General features: G+C 45.0%; 1 protein-coding gene across 1 annotated transcript in view; it reads right to left on the reverse strand.

Moving 5' to 3' along the window:
• The window catches only part of SLC9C1 (solute carrier family 9 member C1), a 105,548-nt gene that overhangs the window by 87,751 nt on the left and 5,709 nt on the right, over positions 1-12,088 (reverse strand). Inside the window, exons 3-4 of the mRNA XM_038766268.1 lie at positions 10,053-10,153; positions 7,448-7,576 (exon numbers count right to left, since the gene is read on the reverse strand). Of these exons, the coding sequence (XP_038622196.1) occupies positions 7,448-7,576; positions 10,053-10,153 (230 nt within the window). The remainder of the gene's footprint in view (positions 1-7,447; positions 7,577-10,052; positions 10,154-12,088) is intronic.

Genomic DNA, 12,088 nt, shown 5'->3' on the forward strand with positions numbered 1-12,088 from the left:
TCACTTCCCTCCTCAAAAATCTCCAGTGGCTGCCTGTCAACCTACGAATCAAGCAAAAACACTTCAGCCTCAGCATCAAGGCTCTCCATCACCTCGCCCCCTCATTCATTCAATCGTATTTATTGAGTGCTTACTGTGTGCAGAGCACTGTACTAAGCGCTTGGGAAGTACAAGTTGGCAACATATAGAGATGGTTCCTACCCAACAGCGGGCTCACAGTCTCCTCCTTTCTCTCCTTCTACAGTCCAGCCCTCACCCTCCCCTCCTCCACCGCTAACCTCCTCACTGTGCCTCATTCTCACCTGTCCTGCTGTTGACCCCCGGCCCACATCCTTCCCATGGCCTGGAATGTCACATATTCACTGTACCTTGATTCTCGTCTATTTCATTCATTCATTCATTCATTCAGTCAGTCAGTCAGTCAGTCAGTCAGTCAGTCGTATTTATTGAGCGCTTACTGTGTGCAGAGCACTGTACTAAATGCTTGGGAAGTACAAGTTGGCAACATATAGAGATGATCTCTACCTAACAGCGGGCTCACAGTCTAGAAGGGGGAGACAGACAACAAAACAAAACATATTAACAAAATAAAATAAATAGAATAAATATGTACAAGTTGAATAAATAGAGTAATAAATATGTATAAACATATATACAGGTGCTGTGGGGAGGGGAAGGAGGTAAGGGGAGGGGAAGGAGGTAAGGTGAGGGGATGGGGAGGAGGGGGAGAGGAAGGAGGGGGCTTGTTGTGATTGGGTTTGTCTGATCTCCATTTTGTTTTCACATCCCTTCCTCCCATCCCTTTGTACACCCTTCTTCATGGAAGAAGAATGCCCGCCAAAACTTCCCGCCACAAAACCTGCCTAACAAAGGCCTCCCCCACCCTGACCTGCCTGACAAAAGCCATCCCTGTTGTCCACTAGCGGACTTGACATGACTGACTCCATTTTGTGCAGGCTAAGAGAACAACTCCTTTTTGTATTGTCTGCAACAGATGCCTTCAAGGCCATTAAACAAGTAACACTTATCTATGTAAGGTCCTAGGTCAGATGACATCCTGACAAGACAGTGACAACAGAAGATAACAGAATTTACACACCTATTTATACAAGGCCATATGGCAGATAACAACAACCTTTACAAGGCAGTAAAAACAGAATTTACAGCATCCTGTTGGTCCTAATTGGATTCCTGAAATTCCTAAATGCTCCCTCCCATGTTGCTGGAACTGAATAAAAGACACAGTGAGAATGGGATCGGGGCTGCTTGATCTGGGTCCCTGGCCCCTTGCAGCCGCGCGCTAATAAAATCCACTTCTAAATTTCTACTTGGGTCTCACTCGCTGATTCTCGGCACAACAGGCTCAGTCTGGGAAGGCCTCTCACCACCAACCTCTCTCATCCTATCCCAACTGGATTACTGCATCAGCCTCCTTTCTGATCTCCCATCCTCCTGTTTCTCCCTGCTTCATTCTGCTGCCCGAATTATCTTTGTACAGAAATGCTCTGGGCATGTCACTTCCCTCCTCAAAAATCTCCTCACAGCTTCCTTCTTTCTCTCCTTCTACAGTCCAGCCCTCACCCTCCCCTCCTCCACCGCTAACCTCCTCACTGTGCCTCATTCTCACCTGTTCTGCTGTTGACCCCCAGCCCACATCCTTCCCCTGGCCTGGAATGCCCTCCCTCCACACACCCTCCAAACTAGCTCTCTTCCTCCCTTCAAAACCCTACTGAGAGTTCACCTCTTCCAGAAGGCCTTCCCAGACTGAGCCCCCTTTTTCCCCTCCTCCTCCTCCTCTTCCCCTCCCCATCACTCCCCTCCCTCCCTCTGCCCTACCTCCTTCCCCTCCCCACAGCACTTGAATATATTTGTTCATATTTTATCACTCTTATTTGTACATATTTACCACTCTATTTTATTAATGTTGTGTATATAGCTATAATTCAATTTATTCTGACAGTATTGACACCTGTCTACTTGTTTCATTTTGTTTGTCTCCCGCTTCTAGACTGTGAGCCCGTTGTTGGGTAAGAACCATCTCTGTTGCTGACTTGTAATCCCCAAGGGCTTAGTACAATGCTCTGCACACAGTAAGCACTCGATAAATATGATTGAATGAATGAATGAATGAATTCATGAGAAGTAGCGTGGCTTAGTGGATAGAGCACGGACCTGGGAGTAGGAAGGTCATTGTTTTTAATCCCAGCTCCACCAGGTGTCTGCTGTGTGACCTTGGGCAAGTCATTTCATTTCTCTGGGCCTCAGTTACCCCATTTGTAAAATGAGGATTATGTTTGTAAGTGCTATGTGTGACAGGGACTGTGTCTAACCTGACTACCTTGACTCTACCCCAGTGCTTAGAACAGTGCTTGTCACATAGCAAGCACATAACAAGCACAATAATAATAATAATTATTATTATATAAGATCTTGAGAATATCTAGGGAGTCGAACATCAGCCTTGGGCCTAGAAATGCTGTAGCTGATGCCAGAGAACCCAAAGCACTGTGAGAGCAGAACGTCTTCAGTGTGGCTCAGTGGAAAGAGCATGGTCTTGAGAGTCAGAGGTCATGGGTTCAAATCCCTGTTCCAGCACTTGTCAGCTGTGTGACCTTGGGCAAGCCATTTAATTTATCTGTGCCTCAGTTACCTCATATATAAAATTGGGATTTGGACTGAGCCCCATGTGGAACAATCTGATCACCTCATATCCCCCCCAGTGCTTAGAACAGTGTTTCACACATAATAAGCACTTAACAAATACCATCATTATTATTATTATTATTACCCAGGGCTCCCTCAATACTTGAGGATGTTGCTACGGTATTATTCCTCCATTACACCTACCTCTTTATGACTTATGCTCATAACTATGTGTATCAATAGGTTAGTACAGTGCCTGGCACATAGTAAGTGCTTAACAAATTTCATCATCATCATCATCATCATCATCATCATCATATGGATTGGCTGCAATTACTCTAATAAATCCCTCTTGAATCCCTGGAACAGTAATCATATAAAGTCAAAGGCTTGCTTAACTGTACTGCATGTATTATGACTTCGTGTCTCCAGTTCATACGTACAGTACTTCAGAATCCAAGTAACCCAAGGTCTTGCGACCCCTATTTCAAGACGTTATCTGTCTCCAACCTTGTAATAATATGCCAAATAAGCCACCTCCCTTGAAAGCACTCAACCATCTCCCCTCCCTCCTACCTTACCTCCTCGATTCCCTACTACAACCCAGCCCACACACTTGGCTCCTCTAATTCGTTTATTCATTCAGTCGTCTTTATTGAGCGCTTACTGTGTGCAGAGCACTGTACTAAGTGCCTGGGAAGTACAAGTTGGCCGCATATAGAGGCAAGGAGGAAGAAAAATGCCTTATGATAGAAGGGAGAGGAAAAGGGGGATAACCATCTAACTTTGAAATTATAGATGACACTGGGACAGTCCCCTGTTACTATTTGTTGCTAAAAATAAACTCACTAGATTAGTCACACAAATTAATACCAGCCCACAGTGCCTGAAACCCAAGAGAAATTAAACAGGGCTTAAAAGAAATCGGGAAGCATTTTAATGAAAAAGGAAAAGAATCTGACACATGGGCTAATTTGTTTCTCTCCCCATTGCATAAATTGCATTGCAGAGAGTGCTTCTAATCTCCACATCATCTTTCGGCCCAGAGGATAACCTTCCATGCTGAGGACCGGATGCCCATCATGTTGGCAAAGCCTAGAAAACAGCAGTAGCTTTGCAACTGAAACCAAGCTCTAAAGCAGCAATTGGCAACATCCTGTGGCTGGGTCCCAGGAAGCTGGGCTGGGAGGAAGGGGGTAGGGGGCACTGCCTTGTCTGAAGCGACAACAGGTGGAGGTTGTTTCTCCTCTGGTGGCTCTGGGGGTTCTGTAATGTCACTGTATTTACCACTTGCCTAGAAGAGTGCTTTGCACATAGTAAGTGCTCAACAAATGCCATTATTATTATAGAGAGACGGTCCCTACCCAACAATGGGCTCACAGTCCAATCAATCAATCAATCGTATTTATTGAGTGCTTACCGTGTGCACAGCACTGTACTAAGTGCTTGGGAAGTACAAGTTGGCAACATATAGAGACAGTCCCTACCCAACAGTGGGCTCACAGTCTAAAAGGGGGAGACAGAGAACAAAACCAAACACACTAACAAAATAACATAAATAGAATAGATATGTACAAGTAAAATAAATAAATAGAGTAGTAAATATGTACAAAAATATATACATATATACAGGTGCTGTGGGGAAGGGAAGGAGGTAAGATGGGGGGATGGAGAGGGGGACGAGGGGGAGAGGAAGGAAGGGGCTCAGTCTGGGAAGGCCTCCTGGAGGAGGTGAGCTCTCAGTAGGGCCTTGAAGGGAGGAAGAGAGCTAGCTTGGCAGATGGGCAGAGGGAGGGCATTCCAGGCCCGGGGGATGACGTGGGCCGGGGGTCGATGGTGGGACAGGCAAGAATGAGGCATGGTGAGGAGATTAGCAGCAGAGGAGCGGAGGGTGCGGGGTGGGCTGTAGAAGGAGAGAAAGGAGGTGAGGTAGGAGGGGGCGAGGTGATGGAGAGCCTTGAAAGCCCAGGGTGAGGAGTTTCTGCCCGATGCGCAGATTGATTGGTAGCCATTGGAGATTTTTGAAGAGGGGAGTAACATGTCCAGAGCGTTTCTGGACAAAGAGAATCCGGGCAGCGGCGTGAAGTATGGATTGAAGTGGGGAGAGACACGAGGATGGGAGATGAGAAAGAAGGCTGAAGCAGTAGTTCAGACGGGATAGAATGAGAGCTTGAACGAGCAGGGTAGTGGTTTGGATGGAGAGGAAAGGGAGGATCTTGGCAATGTTGCAGAGCTGAGACCGGGAGGTTTTGGTGATGGCTTGGATGTGAGGGGTGAATGAGAGAGCAGAGTCGAGGATGACACCAAGGTTTCGGGCTTCTGAGACGGGAAGGATGGTAGTGCTGTCAACAGAGATGGGAAAGTCAGGGAGAGGGCAGGGTTTGGGAGGGAAGACAAGGAGTTCAGTCTTGGACATGTTGAGTTTTGGGTGGTGGGCAGACATCCAGATGGAGATGTCCTGAAGGCAGGAGGAGATGCGAGCCTGGAGAGAGGGGGAGAGAGCAGGGGCAGAGACGTAGATCTGGGTGTCATCAGTGTAGAGATGATAGTTGAAGCCATGGGAGTGAATGAGGTCACCAAGGGAGTGAGTGTAGATCGAGAACAGAAGGGGACCAAGCACTGAACCTTGGGGAACCCCCCACAGTAAGGGGATGGGAGGGGGAGGAGGAGCCTGCAAAAGAGACTGAGAATGAACGACCGGAGAGATAAGAGGAGAACCAGGAGAGGACGGAGTCTGTGAAGCCAAGGTCGGATAACGTGTCGAGGAGAAGGGGGTGGTCCACAGTGTTGAAGGCAGCTGAGAGGTCGAGGAGGATTAGGATAGAGTAGGAGCCGTTGGATTTGGCAAGCAGGTGGTCATTGGTGACCTTTGAGAGGGCAGTTTCCATGGAATGTAGGTGACAGAAGCCAGACTGGAGGGGGCCGAGGAGACAGTTGGTGTTGAGGAATTCGAGGCAGCGTGTGTAGACAACTCGTTCAAGGAGTTTGGAAAGGAATGGTAGGAGGGATATGGGGCGATAACTAGCAGGTGAGGTGGGGTCAAGAGAGGGTTTTTTTAGGATGGGAGAGACATGGGCATGTTTGAAGGCAGAGGGGAAGGAACCAGTGGAGAGTGAGCGGTTGAAGATGGAAGTTAAAGAGGGGAGAAGGGGTGGAGCGAGAGATTTCATGAGATGAGAGCGATGGTGAGGCCCATGTGGGACAGGGACTGTGCCCATCTGCTTGCATTGTATTTTCATTCAATAGTATTTATTGAGCACTTACTCTGTGCAGAGTACTGTACTAAGTGCTTAGTGCCATGCTTGGCACATATTAAGTGCTTAACAAATACCTTGATAATGATAATGATGATGATGATGGTGATGTTGACAATAATGGATTTCTCTGTCCCATTCCCCCTAGCTCCGGGAGATCCAACAATGACAGCAGCAGAGCCACAGTATACCCGATCCCATGGTTGGTGGACTTTCTGGAGCAGGGAGTCCTTCCTGAGCAGTGGAAGAATGTTGAGTAGCCCTGAAAGGCCCCCATGGATTTCTGCAGGCTGGCAACAGTCACTGGAGGGCCTCTTGTTGGCTGGCCACTGACAGAACTCAAAAATACTCAAAAATAGAGAAGCAGCGTGGCTTAGTGGAAAGAGCATGGGCTTGGAAGTCAGAGGATATGGATTCTAATCCCAGCTCCACCACTTGTCTGCTGTGTGACCTTGGGTAAATCACTTCGCTTCTCTGGGCCTCAGTTCCCTCATCTGTAAAATTTGGATTAAGACTGTGAGCCCCATGAAGTACAGTCTGATTACCTTTTAATTACTCTAGTGCTTAGAACCGTGCTTGGCACATAGTAAGTGCTTAACAAATACCATTATTATTATCATTATTATCATTATTATTATTATACTAGGCACGGGAATGCACTGGGATCCCATGTGTTACCCTGGGCACAGAGCATACCATGATGGTGTCACAAGCATCAGTTTGTAGAAGAATGCCAAGTTCATCTGAACTTGGAGGTCAAAGTTTCCCTAGGCAGAGAAGGATGAGACCTTGGACAGCCCTATTTACTCCACAGCCTTTTATGTTCCCCTCCCAGGTCCATGTAAACAGGGACACCATTTCAGAGCTGCAGAATTTGGTGGCAGGAGTTCTGTCTGAGGAAAGCTAAGCACTGAAACTAAAAATGCTGGCTAGAAAGGTATCCATCTGGGACAGGCCAGATGAAACTTGGAATTTCCAAAATATGGCCATATGAGAAACAACTTTAGTCATCTGCCAGCAGGGAAAATCTCTCCTCAGGTTTATGGCCTGGAGGGACTATTGCAGAGCCTCACCCACTCCCTCGGCTGCCGATTTCCCTCACCTCAAAAATTTTCCCCGGCTGGCTTCCATCTCCCAAATCACTATCTTGGTTTTCTCCTGTCTTTTCCAAAATTTGACAACAATGCGGGCTTCAGTCCCTTCTCCAAGCCATTTCACTAGTGAACTCTTTCTCAACAGTGCAGGAAAAGTCGACATGATAGAACACTGAAGCAGTATCTTGTGAAATAGCCTAGAAAAGCCACATTACAGAAACACAGCCCCAATTACCCACTTTCACCATAATTAACTAGGAAATGGGTCGAAAGGAGAGTGAGGGGGCCCAATTATCCTGAAAAGCTGTTTTATCCCTCAGTCCCTTCAGACCTGACCTGAGTTGTCCACTTCCTCCCAGGCTATTGTCCACCTCTCCCTGATCTAGATCACTCTGTTGAAGCATACATGTGTTTCCCATACTATTAATAGTCATGTTACCAAAAAGGAGTTCTTACCTGCCAAAATAATTTCTGAAACATATAAAATTCCATTTCAAATGCAACTGAAAATATAATTGCTGGTGTAAACAAGTTAATATATAAGAAAGGACTCATCCATTCTATGATATCTGTATATTTTTGAACCTGGGGACAAGAAACAAAAATGGAGAGAAAAGCTGGTGAATGAGTTTAATATTTATCCACAGTAATTATCCTCTGATGGCCAAGTTGCCAGAGTTGACTACTATAGTGTAATGGCTTTCAACCTTTGTTTTGAAACTGCACCCTGCTGACCCCAAGGTTTTACTGTAATGGTTGCCTAGACCAGGCTAGGCCCCTGAAACACTAGAAGCCCGTGGAAACATCTAGAATCAACAAACAAACATCTCCCTTCTAAGCCTCCACCCTTGGACAGGGAAGGTTCTTTTATATATCCATCTAATCACCTGATGATCAGCTGTAGTACAGCCTATTCCAGGGGAGGAATTGGGAAAAGAGAAGGGAACTTTAAAAGCTTATTTCAAAAACTCCTCAGGTAGGAAGTCATACTCTGCTAGACTTCCAGAAAAGAGGAAGTCAAGGTCATAAGTGTGTTCATGACCAGGGATATTGTATTTATTCCTGGATCTGACCTTAGAGTGCATAGCACTATTACATTTGAAACCCCTTTGCCAAGTAAGTTATGTGTTTTACAACCAAACAGAAATCCCGAGTAGTCTGTGTGTGTGGTAAACACTGACTTGAAGAGACTCCCTATCAAGTCTCCCTTTCAATATGCCAGCTCACAGCCCTGCCTGTCATCAAAGCCTCCCTGACAGATGACCCCCTTCAGGAGCCTTTCCTCAGGCACGGGCCTGGGAGTCACAAGACCTGAATCCTAATCCTGACTCTGCCAGAACCTGCTGTGTGACTTTGGGCTCATCATTTGACTTCTCTGTGTCTCAGTCTCCCTTCTACTTAGACTGTAAGCTCCATGTGTGACCTGATTATCTTTTATCTCTCCCAGTGCTTTGTATAGTGCTTAGCACATAGTAAGTGCTTAACAAATAGTATCATTGTTATTAGCATTATAACCATTATAATAATGGTGGTATTTGTTAAGTACTAACTACGTGCCAAGCACCAAACTAAATGCTTGGGTGGATAGCTTGTATCAACCCAGAGCTTAGTATAGTGCCTGGCACATAGTTAAGCGCTTAACAAGTACCATCATCATTATACAAGTAAATCGGGTTGGACACCGTCCCTGTTCCATGCAGGGCTCACTTTTTCAATCCCCATTTTACAGATGAGCTATTTGAGGCCCAGGGAGGTAAAATGACTTGCTCAAGGTCACACAGAAGACAGAGCCAGGGTTAGAACCCAGGTCCTTCTGACTCCCAGGCCCATGCTCAATCCACTAGGCTCAATCCTCTAGTATTTTCATCTCCTTTCCAGGCTGGATGAATGCAACAACTTCCTTTAGCATTTATATTTATGCACCTATCCTTAGCACTTACACACATCTCAATTTGATTTACATGCATTTTTCTATTTTTCCTGTTGCTATCAGCAACTCTAATGCTGTTCTCTCTCCAGCATCCACTAATACTAATTTGTGTCTTTCTGTCTTCCCCGTTAGGGCCCATACCTTCTACTACAATTCTACTCTTCCAAGTGCTTACTGCACAAAGTAGGCACTTAAATCCTGTTGATGGACTGGTCATTAAGGGTGGTATTAATTATACCTTCCCACTCTTTGCAGCGAGCTTGTCAGGTGCCAGACCTGTCAGCTGAACCCTCAAAAGATCCTTGTGCCTTTCAAGTGGGTTAAAACTCAAAGGCACAGGATGATGGCAGCAGCAAACAATCTACTGAGGCATTACTGGAGCCTTTCAAGTGGGTTAAAACTCAAAGGCACAGGATGATGGCGGCAGCAAACAATCTACTGAGGCATTACTGAAGCATCCTAGTTGGAAAGAATCCTTGCTATGGCTGTAAACAGTCAAGTCCTGACTCCAAAAATTCAAAACTTGTTCCCCCTGGAGGTGGTGTGAAGCCTAAGAACTACACTGAGTAGGCATGAGTGAGTCCCCAAGGAAATATTTCACTACTTACAGAGTTTATCATGTCCAGATTCAAATTTACCAAGAAGCCATTGGTTTTCTCTCAACGCAGTATGAACTCTGTATGACCTAGTGGGAAGAATACAGGCCCGGGAGTCAAAGGACCTTGGATCTAATCCTGGAGTCATCATTTTTCTGCTGTGCGACATTGAATAAGTCACATAACTCCTCAGTGCCTTGGTTTCCTCAAATGTAAATGGGGATTCAATACCCGTTCTTCCTCCTATTAGATTGTGAGTCCCATGTGAGACAGGGACTGTTTACAACTTGATTATTTTGTATCTAGCCCATAGCTTAGTACAGTGATTGGCACATAGTAAGTACTTAACCATCATTATTATTATTATCATTATCCTCATCATCATCATGATTATTATGTAACCTCACACTACAATAGATAGGGTTAAACTTTAATTCAAAGATAATACTGCTGATGTTGAGATTGACATTGTATTCAAGGGGGGAAGTGGCATGCCTAAATGGTACAATGTGAATTACTGAACTATTATACAAACCTCATAAGATGAGTAACTTAGTAGTTCAAGACCACAACCAAGGAGAAATAGTACTAAAGGAATAAGAATCCGTAAATCTTTTAAGCGGGTCCTCAAAAGTCCTAGAAACAAAAATATTTTACATTACAGAGGTGCAATATCATCTAATATTTATAGAACATTAATGAATTTGCAGGGCTGGCAATAATTTTCATTATCTTAGTATTCTATAATTATTTTCCTCAAGGATCAAAGTTTATTTCCCAGCCAATTTACAGTTAGGCAGTATTGCTCAATATGCCTTTCTGAAGTATCCCACCTCAAAAAAATAAAAATGCTTAATTCCTAATGAAGCACACCCCTCAGCAGTTCCCTGAAGCCTAACAGAAGTCAACAGTCCCTGCCAATCAGAATTCCAAAGATCTGTTTTTGCAAGCTCATAGTAGGCAGGTAATGTGTCTATCAACTCTGTTATATTTTTCTCTCCGAGTGAGCTCTGCATACTATAAGCACTCAGTAAATATGAGTGATTAATTGACGGTGGGAATTTAGAAAAAATAGTGAGGCTTTTTTCCACGAATTTCTGGATCCATGATTCAATCTTCCACTTCTCCGAGGCTGCAGAGATCTGACTCACGACTGGCTATTGAGGGATAGCAGAAGCTGAAAAAAGAGATCCTCACTGGCTGGGAGGTTCAGGGGAAGATGAAGACTCACCGCTATCCAAAACAATCGACGCGGTGTCTAAAAATATCCAACCCAAATGAAAGAATCTAATGCGCTGGGAGTTTCTAAACCAAGATAGTCATTTAATTAGTAAGTCAATCATATTTTTTGACTGTTTACTGTGTGCAGAGCACTGTACTAATCCCTTGGGAGAGTACAACATAGCAATATAACAGGGACATTCCCTGCCTGCAAAGACCTTACAGTCTAGAAGGAGACATTCAGTAATATAAATATATTAGAATTACACCTCAGCATATTCTTGACTCTTGGTAATACATGTTTCTTTCATTGTAAAGATTTACTTCCAAACATTTTAATTTCTTCGTTTAATTAGGAAATGTTGAGTACAAAGGCAATACTATTTCTGGTAGCATCAATCATGTTCTTTTCCTCCTAAATACTTTTTATGAGGAAGGAACCTGAAACCGCATGAAAAATTTCTATTTCCATATAATCTGCCATTGTTTGGGACTTGCTAGATTAAATTGACCAACTCTCTTGATATGGATGGAAGGGTCATGTAATAATAATAATGTATTTGTTAAGTGCTTGCTGTGTACCAGGTACTGTTCGAAGCGCTAAGGTCGATACAAGCTAATCAGGTTGGACACAGTCCCTGTCCGACACGGGGCTCACAGTCTTAATCCCCAGTTTACCAAAGAGGGAACTGAGGAACAGAGACATTAAGTGACTTGCCCAAGATCACACAGCAGACGAGTGGAAGAGCTGGGACTAGAACCCAGGACCTGTGCTCTATCTGCTAGGCTGTGTGGCTTCTCCCATGTGTTTCAAGGGCTCAGCTTCTCCCTCTGAAAGGACTGCAGGGGTACTCCACTTGGGTCCCATTTTCAGTTCGGGCAGTGGGAGGGTTCTAGACAGCTGCAGTGGCTTCCAAGGAGTGGACAAACTAGCCAGCCTCCTTTTCCTTTTGGGTGCTTTCGCCACTGCCACCTCATAAACTGGCTCAAACTGGCCCAGTCCTAGAAGTTTTTGGTGTAGTCAGAAATACGTCACTCTAGTCATACTGAAAATTCCCCAACAGCAGCCCAGGATAAGCCAAGTTCAGCTACGGTCAGTGCCGTTTCCATATGGGTGACTGTGACGGTGGTAGTGGTGGAGGAGGCGGTGGCTGGGATGGTGATAACAGAAGAAGGCCATAATAATGACAGAGTCTCTCTTTTCTCCCTCTCCACTGTCCCCCCAAGAAGCAGCATGGCATAGTGGATAGAGCACAGGCTTGGGAGTCAGAAGGGAAGGGCTCTGCCACTTGTCTGCTGTGTGGCCTTGAGCAAACCACTTCACTTCTCTTTGCCTCAGTTACCTCATCT

Source organism: Tachyglossus aculeatus, chromosome 24, assembly GCF_015852505.1.
Source record: "Tachyglossus aculeatus isolate mTacAcu1 chromosome 24, mTacAcu1.pri, whole genome shotgun sequence".
In the NCBI taxonomy this organism is placed as follows: domain Eukaryota; kingdom Metazoa; phylum Chordata; class Mammalia; order Monotremata; family Tachyglossidae; genus Tachyglossus; species Tachyglossus aculeatus.